Source organism: Melanotaenia boesemani, chromosome 1, assembly GCF_017639745.1.
Source record: "Melanotaenia boesemani isolate fMelBoe1 chromosome 1, fMelBoe1.pri, whole genome shotgun sequence".
Classification (NCBI taxonomy): Eukaryota; Metazoa; Chordata; class Actinopteri; order Atheriniformes; family Melanotaeniidae; genus Melanotaenia; species Melanotaenia boesemani.
The window spans coordinates 20,920,901-20,948,127 of NC_055682.1; the positions used below are offsets into that span (position 1 = coordinate 20,920,901).

The window sequence follows — 27,227 nt, forward strand, 5'->3', positions numbered from 1 at the left end:
CTGTGTCATAAATTTAATTTTCTTTGTGGTTGTGTGTGCTTTTGGTCTTCTTGCTCTGAACTGCTGCTCATGGTATTTTTCTAAAGTTGTAAGTTTTCCCTTGAACCAAGTAGTTGATATGTGTAACCAATTAAATAAACCACAAGTGTAAATATATTGCTATATTTTAGAAGTTTGCCATCAAATATAATGTTAACAATGTTTAAAAAGGGTCTATTTTAAATTCAAACCATTATCTTATTTAAAACCTAATCAGATTGTTATGACTTTTTCTTTATGTAATGATTAATGACTGTTAACATTTGCTGGTTCTTTCTAATGCAAAAACAACTTCCCTTTTGGGGATTAAGAATCTATTGTTTCATTCAGTCAAAATCAATTAAGATGCCCAAACAAAACCCAACAGAAACAGAAATGACAAGCAGGACAAAAAACACCAACTTGATGAGTGCTGTATTTGTCGCTGATCAGTTGTTTTATTAAGCTGCTTATTAGTTGTGACAGTCCACTCAGGACATACAGGTTTAAGAAAAAGCCAACACATGAAGACTGAAGCAGTAGAATTTTTGTAATTAGCTGCTCTTCTGTTGTATCATCTTTACCTGCAGTATTACTGGAGGGGGAATAGATGTTGGTAAACAGAAGGTTTCATTATAAAATATAAAAGGTTGTGATATCTGGTGATGATTAAGAACACTGTCATTGTTAGCCAGAGATTAAATGTTGACATGTGAGCCCTATCAGTTCATGGAACTGATGCCGCTGGCTAGCTGTTGCCATGGCAACAGCAAAAGGATGCTATGGTTCCTTTTTTTTCCTACTCCTATCCCTCAGGAGATGTATCTGGCTAATGTGGCGGGAAATGCATCCTTAACTGTCTCTCATTGCATGCACACAAAACCTCCCCCTCACCCACCTAAGCATCACAGTGGTACACACATAAACAAACACACACTGACACAGCAGTAATTATTTGTTTTCCTCCCTGAAGAATCAATTGACCTAAATTATCAGTGTAGCCTCTGCTCTCAGACGCCTGTACTCGACAAGATTTAAGGCTACCACAAATAACCATAAAGGATACTAAGTGTTCTGCATAGTTTTATTCAAGTTTTATCCATATTTATATGTTTATTTATTTTCACTGATGATTTAAATAGACATAACTACTGTTGAGTTCAGTTTGAGTTTAGTTTATTGCATGGGAAGGTATGGAGTGCAACGTTACACTGAAGAAACAAAGAATTTTTTTTTTTAGGATTTCATAGAAGTCTATATTGGAAGAAATGGCAAGCGTATATTTCTATTTGTTAAAGAAAAACAACAGCTGATGAGTTAACATGTCTAATGTCTACATAATGTCACAAGTTAGAGGCTTGTAAAGCATGTTTAAATTCAGTTTTATCCTACATGCAACGCTATAAACATCATGCCTGGATGTTCCTAATCCCTAACCACAAAGACTGATCTCCCCTGCAGTCAGCCACACACACACACACACACACACTCCATGTCACTTTCTTTAAAATGGCAAGACAATTTTTACAGAATATATATATGCAGTTTTAAAGACAGCGACATGGATGTGCACCAACATGTAATGGGCTCCTTCTTTGTTCATGCTTGTTCTGAAATATTTGCCTTGTAGTAAATCTTGCTGACAAACTGGCAAACAGAGGAGTGACCACCCCACCGAGAAGACATAGTCATCTCTCACAGATGCGTTTGGCAAACCATCATAAGCTTTAAGAATAACACAAAGAAAGAAATACTCTAAGAAATTGAAGAAAGGAATGGTCCCAAAAAGGTAATAATGCTTTGTGACTCAAACTGCGCCATAGTAGGGTACAAGCACTGTTTCTTGAAAATGTATGTACTTTTTGTACCTCCCTGCCTGAATCTTTGAAAGAACAATTTTGCTTCCCAGGTACTGAAAACTTAACCTGGTTAAAAAAGTGTATCCACTTGATACAGCCATACATGTTCAGTCTTACTATTTTAAAACCACCAGTTTACCCAACATGCATGTCTGTAGACTGTGAGAGGAAGGTAGAGTGCACAAAACAAAACAAAACAAAACATACAGGCACAAAGAGAATGTACAAAAGAGGATGGGCTGTTTATTTGCCCATCCTGTTTGGATTTTAAAGGTAGAATTATGTACTCTAATTTATATGTAATTATATATACACCTCTAATACTGAGCACAAATCTTTGTTATTTACCTAAAGTTATATTTCTACACCAAAAAGGATACTTTTCTGAGAATTGTGCCTTTGGGGAGAGAAATTGAACCCTTATTTCTCTGAGTGTGTGCTGTAGATCAGTGTTTTTCATCCTGATGAATAGATCTTGATCTCAGCAAGAATAAACAAACAAAATTAAGAAAAAGAAAACTAAGAATTACTTTTTGCTTTCTTTTCTTATTTAATTTACTGCATTTTAAAGAATAAAATTGACATGACACTGTCAGAGACATTTAGTTAAACACAGTGTCTAATTTTTTCTGTAAACCTGTCGTGTCAGGATGTCTTTCTTAATAAGAGTCTGGGTTATTAGTTTTTCTTTCCTTTCCATCTACAGGATCTCTTCAGCAAGTCAGACCCATTTCTGGAAATATTTCGAATCAATGATGATGAAACTGAACAGCTTGTCCACAGAACTGAGGTAGAGTTACTGCATTTCCTCTCTACTTTTATCAACAGCCATTTTTACATTTTTAGCTTTGGTCTTTGGTGTAATATGCTCCTATCCAACAGGTGATTAAAAACAACCTGAATCCAGTTTGGGAGCCCTTCAAAGTGTCACTCATGTCTCTGTGCAGCTGTAACGAAGAGCGGAAGCTCAAGGTAAGTCCTGTTAAAGAGCTGTACGTCTACAATTGTAAAAATTACTAGTCAGATACTCAGATGGTCTCATTTAATAATTTGAAAGATAAATGTCTTTAAATTGTGTAAATATTCTTTACATAACCATACAGAAGGCATAAGCGGTACTATCTGTGTGTGCCACAGTGCCTAGTGTGGGATTATGACTCCAGGGGGAAGCATGATTTCATCGGCGAGTTCTATGCCACTTTCAGGGAAATGCAGAAAATTTCCAGTGGAAATAAGGTCAGTGAATTTAGAGGCAGAACAGAGCAGAGGAGAGGCAGCTTCATCCATTTCCAGCAGGTCTCTCATTTTATTCTGCTGAAATCTATTTCACATGAAACAAATGTCATGGTGCTTTTCTACACAGGATGCAGTAAAGCTGCTGCTTCTGTTTTTGCCTCTTTGTCTTTAACTTGCTCTGTCAAAAGGTTTCGTGGGACTGTGTGAATCCTAAGTACAAACAGAAGAAGAGAAACTATAAAAATTCAGGAGTTGTCATTCTCAGTGACCTTAAGGTAGGAACAGATCATATTTGCTACAATGCACAATGTTAAGGGAAATGAATCAGTTTGTGAATTAATTATTCTGTTGTCATTCACACCATAAAATTGGACTAAAAACTTCTTTTTTTTATCATTTAGTGGTGAATGCTTGATTTATGAGCTTTTGCTCATAAATCAAGACATCACAATCTATTTTCTACCCCTTACAGTTAACATATTTCTTAATTTTATTACGTTTTAATGACCAGATGCTTCTGTCAGTACAGCTGAGCACCTCTTTATAAACATAAATATCACTTATGAGGTTTTTCCTGAATATCCTTTTGTCTTTTTCATCTTTTCCTTTTCCTGCAGCTCCACAGAGTGTACTCCTTCTTAGATTACATCATGGGAGGATGCCAAATTCATTTTACGGTAAACTGAGTAGTCTGTATTTGGTGACACTTCACTGTCATTGAACTCTTGTAGTTGTGCTCCTTACAAGGTTGTAAAATGATCTAACCCTCTAAAACTATCTACAGTTTACAATCATTGCTTTTTCTCTCCTGCATTCTCTGGATGTAAAACACAATACAGTTTATTTATGTTTATATGTCGGTTCTGTTTTTTTTTTATGTGTACAGTTAGTTTTCTTGTTATAGGCATCAACATGGAACAAACAGAAACAGAAATTTCTGACTTGTGCCCTTTGGTAGTGCTCATTCTTCCTCTCTTGTTGGATCAAAGAAGCAATGAATAATAACCATGAGGTCTGCTGTGGTAGATGCAGTTCCTCCTTGGATGTAGATTGTATTGGAGCTGTACATTCTCAGTCTATGTGGGTGTAAAAGAAAAAAAAAAGTTCTTATCTTTGATTAAAGTATTTGTTATGCCAATAGACATATTTCAGGCTCCTTTGCTTATAAGAGTGTTTATTATAAGAAGCAGCATAGTGAAAGTCTTTGCATGACATTAAACTTGGAAAAGAAAAGCTAAATTGATTTTTATCACATTTTCTCAAGTTGGATTCATTTAATTTCATTCTCCCAGGTTGCCATTGACTTTACAGCATCCAATGGAGACCCCAGGAACAGCTGCTCACTGCACTACATCAATCCATACCAGCCAAATGAGTACCTGAAGGCTCTGATAGCAGTGGGGGAGATCTGTCAAGACTATGACAGGTTTGTCAATCTTCTGCTTCTCAGAAAGTCTTTTTAATTTTTTTTGAACTTACAGGAACTGTCAGTGTCTCTTGTTGCCAAGTAAAGCTGCAGACTGCTTCTCATATGCCATTTCAGTAGAATCTCTCACCCTGAAACAAACAACTCCATCTGAACTCACAACAAAAAGGCTGTAATGGAAATTGCAGAGCACAGATACAGAATCCTGCATGTTATTACATTTCTGCTCACCAGTTTGCTACACAGCTAATGGAACACACCTGCTGATCACCAGCTCCCTTTTCCTCTCATTTATTCTTCTCAGAAATGTATTTCTCATTTGGAACTTTATAAAAGTTAGTTATAAGCTTTTCTACAGCTTCCATTAGATTCTATTTATTACCTCATGTTCACATGGTTAAGTGAGTTTAATCTGTGTTATGCCTTATGCTAAGTAAAAGAAATCAATTTTTCAGTTCCAGATCTACGTAAGCAATATTTGGCATTAACAGTATATGGAAGACATTAAGCTGAAGATAATACTGCAGCCATCAAGGACACTAACACAGTCCTCTGGATACACTCCTTTGTACTCCATTACAAAGAGTAAAAGTAGCTTAATTTATGTGCAAAGTTCAATTTATTTCCAAATTTCCATCATTATTTGTGTCAGATCGATTACACTGATACCTTTGTGCCTTGTCAGCCACATGCATTTACTTCATAATTGATTTTAATAACTAATCTCTAAATGGGAAAGCAAATAATTATGCAAATCTCAACAAATATTACAACAACAAAAAATCAAAGTAACATGTTAACATGACATGTTAATTGGTAAAAGGACTGTACTTACAGTATATAGCACTTTTCTAGTCATGTTGACCACTCTAAGCGCTTTACACTACATGTGACATTTACCTATTCACACACACACAGCACTTCTATTGTGACGTACTCAGTGCTTTGCTTTATCACACACATTCATACCCTGATAGACACATTGGGAGGCAGCACAGGGTTCATTGCCTTGCCCAAGGACATTTCAGCATGTAGTCTGGACTACATGCTGAACTACACGGACTGCTGGAATGGACTACTACACACTAATGTACTCCTACAAAATTCAATAAACAAGGACAGTCCAATATGTGTGTACAGACTAGTATCACCGAGCAGCCTAAGTATTAACTCTGTCAGTTTAACACAGCACATAATATTAACTAATATTTTATCAAGGTTACACCATTGTCCCATATGAGACTTAATGTACATTTGATCTCAGAATATACAGTAGCTTTTATGTTTAGGCTGATGGGAGTTAAAACAGTACTGCAACAAACCACAGCAACTTTTACAGTAGAATGAAGTTTTGACAGCAAGCAGTACCAGGTTCATTCTTACGGCTACATAAAAGAGAACATGGAGAGGTTCAACTAGTGATTATCATGTTATGTTCAAATACAAGTTTACAGCTTGTAACACACCAGTTTTCTTACCTGTAACACATTTTAAACAGTGAACTCACTTGCTGTCCTGGCTGACTGCTGCTGGTGGAGAAAACATTAGGGAGTTTCCGATATTTGCCCACCTCCTCCTGAAGTGCCTTTGTTTGTTTATAAAGGCCCCTCTCTGCACCCTCTGCTACTGTTAACTTGGCAAAACTTGTCAGTTTTGTCTGTGGGCACATGCCATTAACAAGTAACAAGCAGGCCAATCCACAGCAATGCAGAATGTAGTGATTTATTTTATTTAATAAATTTTTTTAACAAGCAGGTCAGTCAGGCGACTTTAGGGACCAATCCACTGGCAATCATCCCACTCCTCATATAAGCCAGTAAAGGCCTACATGTTTGGTCATACACAGCGATACTTTGGCAAAAACCAAACATGCCAGGACAAACTCCTTATACTAACTGTGAAGCATGACTTTTAGTTAACCTTTATTTAACCAGGAAAGTCCCATTGAGATTAAAAAACTCTTTTCCAAGGGCGTCCTGGTCAAGAGGCAGTAAAATTCAACACACAGTTACAACATGCAAACAAACAACATTAATATAACACAGGTCATGAAAAACAACTACAAGTTATTGAGGCAGTCTCTAATACATTCAGCCTGGTTTTGAATGCATTTAAGGGCAATAGCTCAGTCAATTTCCAGCCTTTCTGCAACATGTTCCAAGTAAAAGGAGCTGCATGAACAAAGGCTTTCTTCCCGAGCTCTGATGGTGGAGGGGTGATGACTGGATGATCACTGGGTGATGTTTTGATAGCCACATGACCTGGACGCCTTCCTTGCAGTCACTGAGTCAAGCATAAACTCCTCTGTATACCAAAGCACAGACAGCATAAGTACAGAACTGGCATGGTTCCCTATCAGTGTGAAAGGATTTAAGAGTCTTCTTTTTTTATCAATTATGAATGATGTACATGTTGGTAAGCAATTTTGTATTCAGTGGTTTCATATTCCAATATAAAATTTTCATAAAAACAAACAAATACTATTGTTAACCACTTTAATTAAACCATGTTGTTTGATTTAACAAGTGCACAGAGAACCACAGCAAACAAATTAAATCATTCATTTGGCTTTTGGTCATTTTTTCACTAAAGCTCTCGCATTTAAATCCAGCTCCCAATTTCTACCCCCCTCTTTCTTTTTTGACGTAACAGCATTAATGATATGATAGTCTGATCTTGCATGTGATTAGTTGCATAGTCTGCCCATTAAACTGAAGTACTGCTCCTTCCTGCATGGATTCCAAGCAGGGGCGGCCCTCTCCAACAGGAGTCGGCTCTTGTCTTTTTCTACAAAGCACTGGCATAGAGATAAATTAATGCACACAAAATTCAATGAACTTCAGCAACATTGTCAAAAAGAGTGAGAGTCGAACAGTCATCCACAGCAATATGAGAGACTGACAATATAAACAGAAAATGAATAATTCAAGTGACTGCTGCTTCAGATGGTATGAGCTATTAAATCATGGAGTGTTCTTAGTTTATCAATACACAGCTTCTGCATTTTGGCACTTTGGACAAGTGATGTGTTTCTGTTCATCAAAGGTTGTTTTTTTTTTTTTTTAACCAAATTTTTACAACCTAGTGGAGAGCAGAAAATAATCTTTATTCCTCCTGATACATAAAACTTGAGGGTGCACTTTTTTCATGGCAAATAATCTGTTTTCCTCAGTGGTGATGTGATATTATGTTCAAATAATCAAATTCTTATGTACAGTATCTCGAAGAAGTGAGTACACCCCTCACATTTTTGCAAATATTTTATATCTTTTTATGGGTCAACACTATTAAAGTGAAATTTTGACATACAAAATATCAACGTTTAGTTTCTATAGTTTAGTATAGAAAAGTTTCAATTCTGTAGTGTTTTCCCATTAAAAGATATAATAAAATATTTGCAAAAATATGAGGGGTGTACTCACTTCTGTGAGATACTGTATAACCCAATTACTTGCCAAATCTTTTCTAATTACTTTTACCAGACAAAGATACTTTTGAAATAGTACCAGGTACTGGAAGTAACACCCGAAATGTCATTTGTAGTTGTTTTCTGTTTTCTTAAATTTAGTTTGTTTGGATATATCATGAAGTCATTCTGTAATTTTTCAGTATCTGTAGGTGGACGTTTGTGCTCTCAAGTCACACAGATATGAGCGGTAGCTGTAAATAAAGTGTTATGCTTTCAGTTGTAGAACTGTTTTGCATGTATGTACTCTTTTTTTTGCTCACAGTGGTAGTTCTCAGTATCTGTTGCAGACTGGGTCGCCTTCATAGTCTGCATAGGATCATTAGACTAAACTACAGACGAGTGCATGCAGAGATAGGGGCTGACGCTAGGGTAGCAGACACTTCAAAAAGAAGTGGGAGGCATTATGGCTGTAAGAAAAACAGCAGGGTGTAGAATCGGATGTAAAGACAGAAGAGGTGCAGCATGAAGCCTGACATGTTTGCATGCAAGAGTACTTGTTACTGTAAGAGCCACTACTGACTGAAATGGTGGATTTTGTAAGAGAGAGCAAATATTAAACAATATTTAAATGTGTAAATAGTGATCATTATCCCAGGCATACTTGCAGGTATTTGGTAATCAAAAAGAAATGATTTATTGTAGGATCTGATTCGTAAAATGTCCATCTCATCTGTCAAAACTAAGCTAGATGAAGATTAGCACTTTGACTCCTGTTTTATGCAGATCCTCCAATTGAGTATCAGGGGAGCACTGTGTTGCTAATTATAGCATCCAAGAGGTAGCACCGAGGACACTGAAAGCATGCCTGAAAACTAGCAGCTTGCTCTTGTAGCTCTATCATTTCCATGTTTACATGATTTAGATACACAATGGCATCATACGTGGAAACAGGCCTCCGGGCAAACAGTGACTGAAAGTGTAGGCAGTGCTTCCCTCTGAAGTTGGAATTGTTACTGAGGTGTAAAGTGTGGGCAAGCAAACCTTTTAGCCTTTAGTGGATATAGGTGATGTGGGATTTTTTTGAGTCCTTGCAGAGGAGTGCATTATGGAGTTGAGAGACTAGCTTTCGTCTGTGTGGGTAGAGACTCGTTTACCTCACTAAGAGGGCTGTTGCACCAGTTGGTCACATCTCTGTGGCTCCTCACGTGCTAACAGAGCGGAATGACAAGGACCACCATAAACTTGACAGCAAAATTCATGATAAATATGACTGTTCATTAAGTACTGTTCTCTTGTATGGGCTGGTTCTATGTCACATCCTTTATATCTGCTGAGTCACTGATCTCTTAAGACATCCGTTTCTTTTAATTAACCCACCAAATGGGAATTTCATCATTGCAATGCAAAAGTCTAGGGGTCTAGATGATGTGTTTTATCTATTTGCATTATTAACAACAGCAAAAGTACAACACGTGACAGAGAAAACTGGTTGGGCTATCCATATTTGCAAGGCTGGTAAGACCAATATCAAAACCATTATTGGCTTCGGCTTATTATTCATTGATAGAACATGCCTCAGTGTATTTGATGTGTCACAATAGTGGGAGTAAAGGTTTAAAGGAGTAAAGTATTCATGAGGGGTTTTATTTGGATGAAAAAGGGAAAACTTCAGATGAAGCATGTAAATGGACATATTGAGCCAAAATCCTTACTATTACAGTAGATATTGTTACTAGAGAGCATTTGTATATTGATACAGTACATCACATTAGTGAGAGCTTTTGGAGAGGCTGCATGAAAGAGAAGAAGAGTAGGACTCATTTATAAAAGGTGTATTGGTTGTAACCAAACACAAGATCAAAATACACTATACCACCAAGTAATATCTAAGTAGTCAAGAGGAACCTAGAAGAAAAGGAAGCTGTAATGATTTTAATAAAAATGTCTGATTGTTACTGTTATTGCTGCCAAAAGAGAAAGTTTCCTCTGCAAGTAATTCTAAAACAACTAAAACTTTCTAATTTGGAGATACTTCTGTTGAGAATTATGAGTTAAGACTCACTGCTCACTCTGAAAATCATCACACAACATCTCAAGTCTCTGCCAGTGTTTTTGTGAGTCCACACCCGTCAGATTTAATCAAACACTGATCGCTCTGAAAAGTCACCTTAAAGCAATATTACCCACTCCAAGCGTACAAAACAACTCTCCAATCACCACTTGTCAACACACCAAATAACCCAACACCTTCCTAAACTGTAAAATTCACTGTGTATCCTTTGAAGTCCCCCACACTAAATCTGGTCTAACTGAATTAAAGATATTGTGTTGAATGTTTGTGCCTCAAACTACAATTCCTCTGAGCTGGAGATGTTATTTGTGATTGCACTAACTCGGGAGGTTTTCTCAGTCACTAAGGCATGAAACACAGTAAATGCTCTGATAACAGAAACAGCCACTTGAGAAAGCTGTCTGTAGGCAAACAATCACAGATGTAAAAAACAGTTGTGACAGCCCTGCTCTTTTAACTGAATGCCACAAATCAAAAAACATTATACTGAACCCAGATCAGAGCAAAGATATCGGCCACAGTTTGTTCTTTATTTAAAAAGCAAAACTCTGTTTTCCAGAAACTTGGGCTGCTGTGTAAAATTTAATTAAGAGCAAAATTTTCACATTATTTAAACCCTACATTTAACTGAAAACAACTGAAAAAGACATATCAAATGTTAAAATTGAGAAATGTTAATGTCATTTCAAGAATTAGATGCTCAGTTTAAATGTGATGGTATCCCATAAAAAACATATGGAACTTTGGATGGGAAACAAAAGAATGAAAATGTAATAATGCTGAGGTCTGGTCGCATATCTTTGCTATTTATATTCCATTGTGTTGGTAACAGATTTAACTATAAAAAGAGCATCAGATAAAGGCTTTCAGAAAAAATGCTCTGTTTTAAGTGATTCTACCTGGAGGATTGTAATAAATGAGTTTTAGTTTTTCTATGGAAGATTTTGCATGTGTTGTTTCTCCTGTCTTTTTAGATCACTGATAACAATCTCAGACAGGTTTGATAATTAGTTTCCCATGTGAGCTTAATTAAAGGGAAACTACTCAAAGAGGTTGTTCCATGTCATTCAGAAAGCCAGAGTTTCCATGCACTATGTCAAGCACATGAAATAGTGTAATGCCTTGTCAAAGGAATTAGAACATTAGACATGTCACAAAAACTTAAGAGAAAACATTGAACTGTTTAAATTGGTCTGTTTTAGAGAGAAAACAGGTTCGTTTAGATAAAGGAATATCAAAGAAGGTCTCTGTCAGGAAATTTGTATTAAAAGAGCAGCTGGTTAAAAGCCACTGATGAGCAGCAAGCAGGTAATTAAAGCTGCTGGTGTGTATGGAATCCTAAAAAAAAGCAAGATATGCAGTTGTGCATAAAGCTGTATTTTGACTCTTAACAAATGCTTACAAAGAGAAAACTTTGCAGTGGGCTCATAAAGATATGAAAACTATTTTTCAAACTGTCTCATTTACTGATGAATGGATGGTTGGTGGATGGCCACCATGTCCCAACAAGGCTGAAACATCGGTGGAGCCCATTTAGGGTGCCTGAGGGTGTCAAAATCACCCCTGCAAAATCCATGCAGTTTCTTACTGACCATTTCCCATATAAAATGAAGAACTGTGGAAGGACAGTAAAAAAATCTTCATACAAGACAATGCACCTTCACCTGCTGCAAAAATACCATCGATTTCAGGCTGCTATGGGTACAAAGACATAAATTCACCTGACCTCAACCCTACTAGGAACCTATGGAGCATCCTTTAAAAATCTAAAATGATCTGTATTCAACTTGGTTTTACAAAATAGGATTTCCTACATAATGAAAACAAATAAAAAAAATAAAAAAAACACAGGTCTATATTGTCTCTCTCTCTCTCTCTCTCTTTTTTTTTACAACCTATTTAGTTTTTATTTGAAATTGTTATATGGATTAGCTTGAAACTCTGTATTTTGAGTGATGCTGCTTTCATCACTGGTAGTTTTGTTCTATAAAATTCAGATTATTATATACCTGAATAAAACTTTACTGATTAAAAAACTGTATACAATGTCATTTTGCATTGATTGTTTAGGAAAAAATAACATAAACAGGATATGCATTTTATTTGAACCACTGAGAGAAGGTCATTACTAATTACTTACTACTTAATTACTACTCACTACTTAAAGACATTGTCAACAATTTGTTCAGTTAATAGCTTTTCTACCATAGTGCCAAAATATAAAAATCTCTATATGCAGAAGATATGACTGAACGATTATATTGAGTCCTTGTCATCTTCAGGCAGCACTGCTCTGAAAACAAGTCAGCAAAATTCAAGACTATATAAATTTATTGTTTCATCCAGAATTTAAAATCATACCAAGCAAGGAAAAAAAAGCATGTATAAATGAAATACTGCTGCCTTACTGGTATGTGGGACAGAGGTCATTTAAGATGGACTGAAGCAACATCCTGCAGACTAGATATGATATTCTTTGTAAATCATGTTATGTGTTGCATCACTCAGTATAGTAATGCTGCGGGGTGTACTAGTTAAAATTCCACAGGCCACTGGGACATCTTTGAAGACACCAGTAATGTTCAAATTTGGGTCTTGGTACAGGATGTTCTAAAAACATCTGCCTGTAATCCAAATTTTTTTAACCTGTTTGTTCCATAGAGTATTAATAAATGCAAAATACAACAAAGGAGGTGCTGAACTGTTGAGCAGCTTAAGGATACAACCCAGTGGTGAACGTGATCCTGTCCCAACTTATTTTGTTGTTGTGTTGCTTGAAATTAAAGATAAGCATTTATCAAATAAGTGATTGATTTGTCTGCTGTTGTCAAACATAGGTTTAAATTATTACAACTCATCGCATTCTTTCTTATTGACATTTTATACATGGGCTTCATGTTGTTAAAACTATTTCCACTTTTTAGGGAACAGAATGTATTTATGTGGAACCAAACATTGCATGAGATGTCCATAAAATTAAACTTGCATGGTATAAGTAATAATAATAATAATAATAATGATAATAATAATAATAATAATAATAATAATAATAATAATAATAATAATAATAATAATAATAATAATAATAAAACAACTAAACATAATAAAGTCATCCTGCCTCGTACAAGGTTTTTAAAGATGTTTTTAGGCAGTAACATTGTCTTTTGTGGTGCATTTGATCATTTAATTGCAACAAAGATTAATTAAGTGCCCTAGGAAAATATTTCATAGATGATGTCTACCAATAAAATATTAGGCTGGCAACATTCGAGCATTGCAATATATTTGCACATTCTCTCAACAGTTGGAAAAGTGTGACACTGGGTTGGATGTTTACATAAATGCTCCCTAGTAAGCCCAGTGTTCCATATTACAGCACAACGAGCAGAATGTAGTGTACATGCAGTGAACAGTTTTCTTTATCATACTATAATGGGAATTTTTAAAAGCACTTCAAATATCATGCTCAAATTTGTACAACATACAACAAAATAGCAGAAGAAAGATTCAGTGCACTATCTTGCAAATAGGGAGTAGTTGCAGACACAGAATTTGAATTGTTATTTACACAAAACTGTGTACCCCAGCCTTTGACTGAGGCGACCCAATCAAGCATAACAATCTTACAGCCATATCTGCCCATCTAAATGAAACAATGAAAAATGGAAAGATGAAAGCCTGAGAGAAGCTCTTTGAACAGGTGCAAACGTTGGCTGCAGGGACTGTGGGACAGATTTCAAACTGTTATTCCAGCTTTTAACGTGCTATTAAATGCAAACAAGCAGGAGGCGTGTCCTTGGAAACCTGAACAGATGGACAAGCCATCAATATTTTTGAGATTGCTGTCTAAACTGCAGTAAGTGATTTATTACTGATTAAATTGTTTTTTGTTTCAGTGACAAACGATTTTCAGCTTTGGGTTTTGGTGCCAGAATCCCTCCAAATTATGAAGTGAGTATATATTTATCCAGAGTTTCTACGCAACATGAAAAACATCAACAACAGTTTTGTGTTTGCATGTCATCGCTAAGGCTTGGCATTTTATCCTGGAACTGTGCATTAAGCATGGCAATTTCCATGACCTACTTTATAACACAATTTGTCATTCTGTCAAAATCTCACATTTAAAACTAATTACAGAGTCTGTTTTTATTCATAAACCCTTTGTCTTAAATATCAACTTGTCTGAGAAAATATCATGTTCTGCTAAAACTGAAAGCTCAGAGAGTCGCTGCACAATTTACATAAGGCTGAAAGAGTGTTTGTTTAAGAAAATTGGACTTTGTGAAGTGAAAGCTATCAGGGTTTTTAATAGCACCCTGGGGTGAAATCTGTGATGTGAGAAATGATTGTTCACGCATGTGTTAAAGATTATGTTTGTTATGTGCTGCATGTCATTGTGAAACATTAATAATTATTATTTCAAATGGCAAATATTTGCTGTCCAGTAAACCTAAACTATTAATTTCTGAATTTACTGTGACAATGACTACCTTGTTAGAATCAAATGAATATGTATGCTGTTGACACATTGTGGTAGGTGATGCAGTTAAATGTTAATTAGGCCATGATATTATTCATGAACTGCTCTATGAACTTGGAGGCCACAGGCACTGTTGCACCAGCTGTGCAAGCTTGATGGACATGGGTTCCACTTACTTTTATTATTCCAGCTACATGTGCTTACAGATGAAAATAAATAAATAAAAAAACTAAAGCTATCCATGTATTAACTAAGGACAGGTCACACAGTGAGCATAGTGAGTTCTGGCAATTACTTTCTTCTCTTTTCTACATTAATATTGACATCACAGGAGTTTAAATGAGCTGAGTGATGCGAGACTTTGTCTTTTAGCAACATAAGTCAAAAAGTAATGGATGGATTTTGATGAAATTTTCAGGAAATCTCCAAAATGGAATAAGGAACACATGATTTTGGTGGTGATCCGGATCACTGCCTGGATCCATTTTTTAAAATGATTCTTTACAAGCGTAGGGCTGGTACAAACATCCGGGAACATCTGTGAACTTTGTCACATCCAGGTTTTTTGCCGGTGAAAACAAAAGGATGCTAAAGCCTAACACTATTGGATTTTCAGCATCTCTCCTCATAGATTTTTCTTTGATTTCCATACTTTTGCCGAAAAGTTGTGTTGTGGTTAGCAGCCATAAACCTAGTTGTTCCATAGACAACAAGAACTAAAGCCCAGTTTGACAATTTGTTCAGATAATTTCGTTACTGGTAAGTACAGCTTTTGTAACTTATGCACTACTGTTTAAAAGTAGATGCCAAAAATACCATCAAATGCCTGGTTACAGTAACAATAATAAAATGTGTTGGTTGGTTTTGTGAAATTCTCCACGTTTCTTGTTAGCAGCTCCTTCACAACGTGACGGCAGACAGACATGAGGGCATTCCTTCAGTCCTACCAGACTTAACACCAAGGGTATTAATATAGCTGTATGGCTTTATGGATATATATCTATATATCTATATATCTATATATCTATATATATATTTGAGCAAAATCTGATGTAGAAAACTTACAACTAAAAAACAAAAAAAACATATGTTCTGAGTGCTTCTAGTTTGTAATGTGTTAGACATTAACATGGACATTAACAAATAAAATAAAGTTGATGAGAAATAAAAAAATCTACAAAGTATCTTGGGTTTATATAGTCAGCAAAAAAAATCTATGAAAGTGTAACCATTGACTTTGACCCAATCCCTGGGGTCAGTTAAACCTTTGTTGATAAGTTGTCATATATAACCAGTATAAGAGCTCTTTTATGGATTGTTATCACCATACTAACTTTGCTTGGCTAAAACTGACTCTGATGCTCTGAATCCTTTCATATATTGTGTTGATTACTGGTAGATGGTAGTAGATTTGTGATTTCAGTATTTTTTTTAACTGCTATTAGATCCATCTGCTGGTTGCAAGCTGTTCACAAAGTGATGTATATACTTATGCAAATCATTTGGTGACCATGGTAACAGAAATGCAGCAGGTGCATTATTTTGCCTGATCTAATGGACAGACGCATTTACAAACTGTGCAGTGCAGAGTTAAGATTATATGAATGATAGTAAAGCAGCAGCAGGGAAAGATGATACTAGTCACATTGTCAGTGTTTGCAGATCTCTGTGAGCCAACTTGAGCATCAGAACAATGGATACACAGCTACATCAATTATGAGAGCCATTACAAATACGTTAGTTAGACCTGTATATTTTCTCATGTCATGTTAGAGGGCCATCTGTAAATCATGCTGTTAAAGTTAGATTGCTTTTTTTTTTTTTTTACAGTAGCCAAGTGTTAAAACCAAATGCTTGTTATTTTATTTAATTTCTTCTCATGTCTTTAAGTGAATTTAAAAAGTCACCAGCTGGAGAGGAGTCAGTTGTCACTGATCTGGCTGACAGTTGGTGCTTGTAGAAAAAAAACCTGTTTCTTGTGAGAGGTAAAATGTAGGGGTGGTGCCATTTAAACAGCCCTGAGAAAAGAAAAAAACAATCTCAGTGATTTTTGTATTTAATGTTGACTTGAAGATCCCCTGCTAAAAGTGACTGAGTTTATATCATCAGTACTGTAATATATATATATATATATATATATATATATTACAATATATCTGCCTGATATCATTTAACTATTGTTTCAGTCTGATTTTGCCGTCTGCAATGCCATTAGAGGGATAGTAAGTGAATCATGGTCCTTTTCTTTATGAAACACCGAGCATAATTTACCAGTTTACTAGTTCAACATGAGTTGAGTGATCCAAGAAGTTTCAAAGAAAGCCACCTTCATGACACGTCTATCTCTGACTTTCAACTCAGTATAACTCTGTGATCTCACTTCAGAGTGATTCTACAGCATCCTTTAATCTCTATTTAACGCTCCAGCTCATGGCAGTTTCTCAGTTTCAGCTATTTTTGCTATCTTGGTTTTGCTGGATTCTTCATAGTTTTAGTATATCGCACTTGTAAGAAATATACAAAAATATCAACAAAACATATAGTGAGTGTATATAAAATGAGATAAAAACAGTTTTTTGTGAACAAGGCCTTCTTGATGAGAAATATTTAGCTGTCTTCTTCAAATACCAAATAAACAATGTATTAAAATTTTCTCTCTCTCCTATCACAGGTGTCACATGACTTTGCAATTAATTTCAACCCAGAGGACGATGAATGTGAAGGTAAGGAGGAGTTACGTACACCAGTTTCTCAGAGAAGTGTCTTTCTCTAGGTTAATGACATTTAACATGTGTAATTAGGCAGCCCAAACTGCTAAAATAAAAATGTTACTTAGAGGTTCTCCTTTTTATATTTCAAATAAATTACTACTGAACAGGTCACACCTAATACATCAAGCACTTCATATCTGTATGCTTATGCAGTACAGTAAGACTCAGCTGTAGTACTACTGAAGTCAATTATAGTTTTTTCTTAAACTCTACACAGATAAACTGAAATAGCTTAGCTTCTTGCTAAGAAAACTTTGTTAAAAAAGCTGAATGTAACTATAAAGTCTCTTGTTTAAAGTAAGTGTAGATGACTGTATTGTTTCCTCCGTCATTCTGCCCTTTCCTGTCTTTGATCAGAGATCCAAGGGGTGGTTGAAGCATACCAGAACTGCCTTCCAAAGATCCAATTGTATGGCCCAACAAACGTTTCTCCGATCATTAACAGGCTAGCCAAGTTGGCAGCAGGCGACGGGAACATTAAAGACGCTTCTGTAAGTCCCTCTTCTAGCTCCCAGAGACATATGGATATAATGTGGACTTTGTTGTTGAGCCTCCCAACGACTTTGAGTGCACAGTCTCTATTTAACCTCTGCATTTAATGATACTATATGGTGCAAATAAAGAAGGCACCCATTATAGATTAAATTACTGTTATTCAAATTTAAGATATGCCATTAGAGGCTCTTTTGATTTTTTATATATTTCCATGTCATATTTTTCTGTGTTAGTAATTAGTTCATGAACTCTACATTGTGGGCCTGGATTGCTATTTTTTCTTTCCTAATGTTGATGCAGAGAGCTTTGTGTCAGTCGTTCTTTTCATCAGAGACACATATATACAGTCAGCCTACTAACAAGTGAATTGTGAGAAACTTGTTAATGCTTTCAGTACATGGTACCATAATGATGATGTTATCACCAATGTTGTTCACAAGATAATACTCACTACACTCTTGAAATGAATTTCACTCAAGGATGGAAGATTTTAGATTTTATTTTAGACTTTCAGATGAAATCAGCTGTAAAAATGCCAGCTCTTTTCCTGATGATATCCCTCATAATAAATCAGGCTTAAACATTTAAATGTCAGTATATTGATGCCTGATTTAGAAACCAAATTAAACATTAGTTCATTCTGATGAACACAAACTGTATTAGAAAACTGACCAGCTTGTTGGAATTTATCACAGAGAATATTCAGTCTTTGGAAAAAAAATTACTTTGATTTGATCAAAGATTAAATGATCTCCATGTCTGAAGCTTAAGGTTTAAGAGCTTGAATGATCTACTCTGTGCAGCATAGTATTGAAATAAGAAGCTTTTTTACTTTCTCATTTACACAATTAACTTCTTCTCTTGCTTCGTTTGCCATTTTTCACACCTTTCTATTAAAAACATCCCCATCTTGATTAAATAAAGTGGCAGATGATTGATGTTGATGTGTCGAACACCCACTTTATGAGAGCTTGCCCAGAGTCTGATGAAGTTTAGAAAGAAATGTGATAATAATTGTTGTGATGGTCTTCGTCTATGAAAGACATTTCAGTTTTATTTGCGAGATCTCATTGCAAAGAACACCTGATTGTGTTGATCTGTGTGATGTACATAGTTTCTCTTTCATTTTTTATTTGTCCAACATTTGTGCATTTTTGCTTCTCAGCAGAGATTATGTGTTTCACATATCTTTACTGAATATTCACATAGTATAAAGACATACAAACAATAATACAACACGAAATACAACTTCCATACCAACCCTAAACCCTGTTAAAAACATGACTGTCTAGTTTCCGTTTCCAAAACTGAATGTAGGTATAAAATATTAAAAGTAATAAATATCTAGCTTGATGCTACTGCTTCACACCAGATGCCAGTCCACCTATGTTGTACAGCTGCTGCAGTCACGGCAACAACCCCAATCCAGGCAGACTGGGGCCCACATTACAGCCATAAGGCTGCAGTGTAGGGCCCCTGTCACCCAGACAAGGGCAATCACGGCAGGCAACAGCCCCCAGACTGAGCATGCAAAATCCCTGTGCTCGGTTTCCCCATGAGGATAACACTGGAGTTAAAGCGAAAATTAAATAACCTTAAAAACAAAAATAATAATAATAATAAAAAGAACAGCTAAGAATGAATAAATAAATTCAATACTTTATGCTTTCTACAACTATTGTTGTATCTGAAATGAATGGTCACCCAGCAGTGTTAAAAAAAGGCTCTAAACATCCCTTCTGATCCCTTCAGTGGATCATAAAACTGGCAAAAGCAGCAGGAAATTCCTCTTTCTGATGATACACACTGAGCTGTGTCCTTGCTTATGACCACACGCAGATGCTAAAATGGCTTTATGTTCACATGGGGATCATTCACATTGAATGTTCTCGTCTTCTTGCAGCGGTACCACATCCTGCTCATCCTCACGGATGGTGTAGTGACAGACATGGCTGACACACGTGAAGCCATCGTTCGAGCCTCCTACCAGCCGCTCTCTATCATCATTGTTGGTGTGGGCAACGCAGATTTCACAGACATGCAGATTTTGGATGGGGATGACGGAGTCCTGCGCTCACCAAAGGGCGAGCCTGTCCTCAGGGACATTGTTCAATTTGTGCCCTTCAGAGATTTCAAAACTGTAAGTTGTTTTTTTTATCCATCTGTCAGTCGTCAGCTTTTGACTTTCAGTTTCCCTTTTAAACCTCACTGCATCAGACTTCCGTGCTGGAGATGCTAATTAACACTAAATCTGTTTGTTCATCCAACATCAACAGCCTTTGTTATTTAGAAGAGTAAAGAAGCAGCTTTTGGTGGTTTTGCTAGTGCCACAGATGGACACCCATGACTGGAGGAGTTCCACAAATTCACTTAGACAACAATAAAGATCTTCATGTTGTAATCAGTGACATTTCAGCTGCATAATTATCTGTAAATCTATTATGGATATCAGGTCTTGTGTAAAGAAAATCATTTCCCCTGTTAAATTAAAAAAAATATTAATAGTTTGGGAAATATTTGAACAATATTTTCCTCCTTTTGGCTTTTTACTTACAGATTTAAGTTATGTGCATTTGTTTAGTACAGATTCTTAGTTTCAATATGCAGAACCAACATTTTCCGCAGCCCAAATACAATTGAAACACTGCAGTGTGTGCTGTACACAGCTTCATAAGCTGTTTCAGGCCTTCTCCATACTTCTTGTCTGCACCGTTTTTTTTTTTTTATTTGTTTATTTATTTTTTGGCTAAGCCTAATATGCCCTTTCTATTCATAAACAGTTTGCACTTTGTGGTGAACCCTCTGTATCTGTGCTTGTGAAGTCCTCTCTTCAGGGTAGACTGGGATATTGACAATCTGTCTTGGAGAGAGTTCTTTACTTGCCTGGATCTTGTGAAATGGTTTTCTTTTCCTTTTTTTCACCATCCAGACCTATTTATGTTGCAGAGCACACCAGTGCTTTCTTTTTCCCTCAGAATGTACCGAACAACTGATTTATCCACTAGTAGGGTTCTTGTGATTGCTTTGATGGATTTGTTTAATTTGTGAAGCCAGTTCTTACTTGTGCTGAGTCCTTGGAACATATGTCATGCACACACGCCGCAGTTTCCAAATGCAAATACCACATTTGTAATCTCCTCCAAACTTTTTATGTGCATCACTGAAAAGATGCATGGGGAATATCTAACTTTGATCTGAATAGTGTCACATTGAAGCAGCAATTAAAGCCTATGGTCATTTTATAACATAACTTAAATATATGTGACTAAAAATATATAAACTGTGAAGCAGTGATGCAGCAATCTCTGTTATGTGCTGTGGTCTTTACAGGTGTCTTTTCTCAGTTATCAGGTTACCATCAGTTATCTATTATCAGGTCTAAGATAAGTTGAAAACCTGATGCTTCTTGCAACTTGGGGTGGTCCATTTTCTTTTTGATACACCTGCATTTTCCCCTTTAAACTGACATCTGACCGCCTGTTAATTCAAGCTCATTACTTTTACATAAAATATAAGAACTCTATACACCTTTATATTGCAAGCTTATAGACTTTAAATGACACCATAATGCAACATATTTTATGGAGCTGAAAATGAATTTCACAAAAGATTTCAACTTTCTCCATCACCTCCTGATAATGGGAATAACAACACAAGACTGAACTACTAACAGCACAGGACATATTCTTCTTTTTAATGTTGCTCTTGGGATCATGGCAGAAGAGACTTTTTCAGTGTAATGCACGGCACAGTTATGCTCTAATAATGTCTGACACTGACATACTTCTTTTAATTAGACAGAGAAAGTAGTCTGAACACTGCCCATGTCCCCCTGAGTTTTGCTGCTAAAGGCTCTGCATTTCAGATTAAACAATGTTTCACAGTTGCTTTGACAACTCCAGTTGTTCTCTGTCTCTGTTGCAGGCTTCACCTGCAGCCCTGGCCAAATGTGTTCTGGCAGAAGTACCTGGTCAAGTGGTGGAGTACTTTAGCCATAAGGCCATCTCCCCTATGAGCCCAATGAGGGAATTACTGAGTCCTATCCTCAGTCCAGTGGCCACCACCCCAACAGAATAACTGTTTGCCCTGTCCACGTGACCGAGCTTTGACCACACAATTAGTCCAGCAGACTAAGCGAGGAAGAGGATGCATGCCTCACCACTTTGGACAAGAACTGAAGAGAAAATCCTTCTAAGTGTATTGTTGCTTATTTTCTCATTTTTCACTCTAAGCAAAATGTTTACACATGGACAAAATTACAGAGATTGTGGGTTATATTTCTGTGCTCAGTGTGGTTTGAGCACATCCTTGCCGCTGTGCAAAGTAACCATCCAGCTGTTTCAGCGCCATGAGTCTTGGAAGATTATGTCTTCCTTCCTTTATGTTTTGATGCATGCAGGCTTATCCTTCAGTGCTGATCTACTGATTGGATGTAGGCTTTTTATTCCTTATTGCCCATTTAAATCTATCCCTTCATCTCATGTGTCACTTTCCTTATGTCACATGTTCCCATCATATTGAAGTGTGGTGCAATCAGTCTTAGAATGTTTGACTTGAAAATATTTAATCAAGACAAATGAATCAGAAAATGCTGCAGCTTTAAATTCAGACTCATAATTACACTGAGCTTCCCTCACATGTCAGAGGATGTCTGGCTGCAGGATTGGCCTTATTTTGAATAAAAAACTTTTCTAAATACACAGATCATAATTTCAAGTCCGCCCACAATGAGGTCAGATTGGAAAAGACTGTAAATGTACATTTTTTTCTGGTTAAGTTTACTTCCTAATACAGTCTATTAAGACCTAGAGTTTTGTTCTAACTTTTTTTTCAAGAAAAAAAATAACTAAATAATCCCCTGTAATAACTGTGAATAGCACCATTTCTTTGGAACAAATACAAAGACAGACAATGATGATGTGGACTGACAGTTCATCGAGACTGCCAAATTGATGTAATTTGTGTACAATAATTATTTAAATAGCCCTAATGAATCAATGCCTATACTTAGAAAAACAGCAGCTTTTTGTGTGTGGCTTTAACGCATCACCTCCTCCATGAAATGTTTGTGAAACCGCTAGTGACATAATAGCTTCAGGAATTTTAATATATGCTGTTGCCTTAGCTCTTTGTAAGCTTTTCATTCAAAATTTACAGCAAATCAGACAACGATCAGTCAGCCAAACTGGAATGATGTTTTCCAACAAGAGGTGATCAATGATTGCACTCACTTTCTGGTCGACTGTCAAGTGACTGTAGTATAAGCTGTGAAAACCATGCTTCATGTCAGGTTATTTCCCTCTGAACTGTTGCTGTCATCCCTTTGACAGTCATCATGCAAGCAGTACCCTTCAGGTTTTTGTGGTAAATTTAATTTTTGCAGATATACTGAATTTTCCCTTTTGCTGCTTTTTACATGCAATGTAATTCTACTCGATATTTTAAGTGAAACCTAACTGGTGTAAATTTTAAATCAAATGGAAACACATTCACATTTACTTTAATTACATTTACATCAGACTAATAAATTCTTGGTATTTATTATTACCACATTTCCTCAGTGTTTCTTTCCATGAAATTTCTTAAATCCATTCATTTAACTTCCAAATAACTTTTGCCTGACCAATCTCTATTTACTAAGGAATAAATATGGTTCCTTGATGGTGTTTTGTTGAGCTTTACGATGCCCCTAATATTCAAAGAGCAAAAACCTTCAGTTCTGCTTATCCGTCCAGGTCTTTGTCAGATTGCTGTTAAAACCTGTAACATAAGTCAGAAACATCCCAAGAGCTGGAAAAAAGTTACCCTTTGAGATGCAGGTTCTCTGTTGTAAATAACTGCATGTCAGCATTTAAGACAGATTTTGTCGTCAAGTGACAGGAAATTGCAGTTTCAGTGTGTGGGTTGAGTTTAATAGACCATTTCCCCTGCATAGCTATCAAACATTTTATTTATTTCTTATTGTATTTAATGTTTTTTTTTTTTTTTTACCAAGCAAAACATTAAGAACAATTTCCTATTTACAATGTTGGCCTGGCAAGTGCCAGAAAGCACTTGATGGGCATCTTCCTGCCATTTACACATTTTTCATCAGTCATGAGGAATATAATGCTTAATAATATCCATATAATGCTTCTGTTGCACCAATATCCCCCAACAAATGACTAATTTGTTTAACTGTTATCAGTTAGAAAACTTAGATTTTTTTTATTCTTTTCCATTCTCCTTTTTTTAAATTTGAAACTTAGGTGTCATGCCAAGTAAAACTCAACAAAAAACACACAATACAAAAATAAAACAAAACAGAAAGGTGGAGATATTGCTGGTTGTGGTTTTCCAATATATAGTCCATGGATATGCATTTATTCAAAGTGTTCTCTTGGTGTCATGTAATGTCCACTTTTCCCACTTGTCAACAAAAAATGTCTTCTTTCAGTCTGAGAGCATAGGTCATTTTCTTCTCATTATATAAATTTCAGTAGTAATGTTTTTGGTCAAGTACAGGTCATTTTTCACTGCACAATGTTTAATAATACCAACACATAGTTTTAAAAGTATTTGATATTGATAGCCCAGGACTTTGCAGATAATGAAGTTGACATTTTGCCAAAAATCTTGCAGTTTCAGAGACTCCCAAAACACATGCACATGATGTGCATCCCTATTCTCGTATAACCACCAACAGTGGAGTTAGCTTTAGTTTGCTTGTTAATTCACTTTACTTTTCCCTTCTTTTTTACTACAAACACAAATATTGAAATGGTAATTCACAGTATTAAATATTAAATTTAAGATTTGGATAAAGTGTGTAACATACAAGCCGAACATTGATGAATGTTGCTGTTAAATACTACATAGCTGTTTATTATACAATATACACTTTATTAGTATTTGATTTTATGAGCCCTATATTTTGTATGTTTGCTGGGAGATTTTTCTTTTTAACTTTTATGGTGCATTTTGTGCTATAAAAAGCTCTGAATACTAAGTCATTCAGTCAGAAACCAAGATGTCACTGCCAGCGGGATAAGATCAATATCTGTTCTTTGGAGCTACCTAAATTCCAAACATCCTCCCCAGTCTACAAACATTTATCTGGTTTTCACTACTGCCTTCTTATAAATGAACCAAAACACAGCTACCTCTGCTGTGTGAACTCCTTTACAGATCAAGTATTGAGGATTCCTCTGTCAGTGTTGATGAGAGGAGGCACTCTATTTATTCAACAGGAACCATACCCAGTTAACCAAATGTAGTGGTCTTTAAATGAAGCTCAGATCCACATGGCCAGATTTTAACAGGGTATGTAAGATGCAGGAATTAGAAAATAACTGCTGGAATAAACAGCACATTATGAGTTATTTATTGAGGAACCATGTCTTTTCTGGGTGACAAAAAATGTGTTTTCATATTTATTCATCTTAGCACAGTCCATTATTTTCTGCATTAAAAGATAATTTCCTTTTTAAAAGATTTACAGAGCAAAACGTGCCATTTTCTGATGATTATAACTATGACAAAAAAAAAACAAAACATTTTTGAAAGTTTTATCCAACAAACCAGCCCTCTGCCTTCAAATGAATCTTTCATTGATTTTTGTTAATTTTAAATGAAGTACAAATTGTGATATTAACTAATATTTCGGTTCCTTGGAAGCAAACCAGTTCCCATATTAATATATTAACTAAAAAGCATCAGCATCTGTAATGTGAGCCTTACATGGCAATACACATGTCTTATTAATTCTATGGCAATCCTGTTTTGCCTCAGCCTCTGAGCATCAGCAGCTAATTATCTTGTATTCTCAACTTTTCTATGAGATGTGATTTTTACAAATGATAAATTGTCAGCAGAACATATCAAATGCTATTCCTTGTATTTTTTAAACCATCCAGTAAGGAATTCAAAGATCTTAAAGAATGAACATTTCCCTGAACATTAATACAATATGAAACCATGAAAATATGTAATGCTCCTTACTAAATGCACCATGCAACACCTGGTAAAGTGTGCATGTTACAAAAGATTTGCCCCAAACAAATAGTCCTCAAATAATTTTATTATTGTTTTACCTAACTTATAAACCTAACTCTAACCATGGATAAGATCTTTAAGTTAAAAATGTAGTTTTAGTGTCATCAAAACTCATGCTTTGTAGAAAAATCTCTCTTTATATTTGTTATAAAGAGAAGCAATTTTTTTTTGTGCAATAAAAGTGCAAACAGCCATAAGCTGAAATACTGGAGACATCAAATGCATCGTTCATGAGGCCATCTTTCACTGCAGATTAAAAGAAAGCTGGAAAGAATCCACTGAGCTACTTAATGTCCCTTATCTCATTTAACATTGTCAGGCAAAAATTAACAGGTCCTAGGTTTTACATCACATCAGTGTATATGAGATTTCCCACACACACACACTCACACAACCCTATTTTCTCACTCCCTTTCAGTGTCTTTCTTTCACTCTTTCATTGATAACCAGAATAGGTCCCTTTTATGCAACTGGTGTAACTGCAGGCTGTGTGGGTAAGAAGCCCATGCATCATTTGATTTCTTCAAACAGAAGAAAAGGATTTATTGCATGCTTACTTTTATTGTTAAGCTGTGCTGTGCAGTCATTCCTTTGGATTTTATGATATGCTAATATGCAAGCCTGCATTTGCACAAACCTCTGCTCCTGTAGTTTACGCTCTCTGTCTTGCAGTTGGGTAAATAAATCATCATTAAACTGAGATCCTTTGTGTGATTTCTTATTGTAATTAATAATGTTTAAATGTGTTTGTTGTAAATAAAAATACATATTAAAATAATTTTCTGTAATTTACTTTGGTTTGGTTCTTCTCATTACAGTAATTAGTTCATAAAAATCTTTTTCAGTGCTACACACACACGCACACACAAAATAAATAAAAAAAGATGTTGAAATATAGCATATGCTATCATGTACACATTGGCATTGAGCACTTTGCTGATGCTGCTGTATGGAAAGGGGGACTGAGCTTACTCTTTAATTCCATCAGACAGCTCCTTTCATTTAACGGCTATTGTTGAGAGCAGTGAATAACGGTTGTTTCCATGGAGACACCTACTTGTGAGAAGACACAGACCTTCATTTTTGTTTGATTCAGGGACAAAACTGCTGTGTTGAGGACTCAGGGAGGAGGTCATCTTCACATCATTATGAAGAGAGGGGGTTTTGATTGTGTTGACTGCTGCCTTGAGTGAGGCCACTAAATGTCCAGAGGGACGGCAAGCCTCAGGTAATCTTGTGTTTAATACAAACAGTTAATACTACTCTTCTGCAACCCTTTTTTGTTTCTTGTCTTCTGATTTATGGTCCTAATTAAACAACACTCACCACCACTTAACAGTCACTGCAATAACAGAAGCCATCTTGCACCCAGGGACAAGGTGCTGCTGTTTAGTGGAATCACCCTACATTATCAGACCACTTCTA

At 35.9% G+C, this 27,227-nt stretch overlaps 1 protein-coding gene across 2 annotated transcripts in view; it reads left to right on the forward strand.

The window, feature by feature from the left end:
* Positions 1-23,315, forward strand: part of cpne7 (copine VII) — a 36,680-nt gene extending 13,365 nt beyond the window's left edge. For both annotated transcript variants that reach the window (XM_041992527.1, XM_041992536.1), the window contains 11 exons: positions 2,584-2,667; positions 2,760-2,849; positions 3,015-3,113; positions 3,302-3,388; positions 3,731-3,790; positions 4,406-4,539; positions 13,916-13,970; positions 17,174-17,225; positions 17,631-17,764; positions 19,672-19,908; positions 21,693-23,315. In XM_041992527.1, coding sequence (XP_041848461.1) covers positions 2,584-2,667; positions 2,760-2,849; positions 3,015-3,113; positions 3,302-3,388; positions 3,731-3,790; positions 4,406-4,539; positions 13,916-13,970; positions 17,174-17,225; positions 17,631-17,764; positions 19,672-19,908; positions 21,693-21,845 — 1,185 coding nt within the window. In that variant the 3' untranslated portion in view covers positions 21,846-23,315. The remainder of the gene's footprint in view (positions 1-2,583; positions 2,668-2,759; positions 2,850-3,014; positions 3,114-3,301; positions 3,389-3,730; positions 3,791-4,405; positions 4,540-13,915; positions 13,971-17,173; positions 17,226-17,630; positions 17,765-19,671; positions 19,909-21,692) is intronic.
* The last annotated feature ends 3,912 nt before the right edge of the window (positions 23,316-27,227 follow it).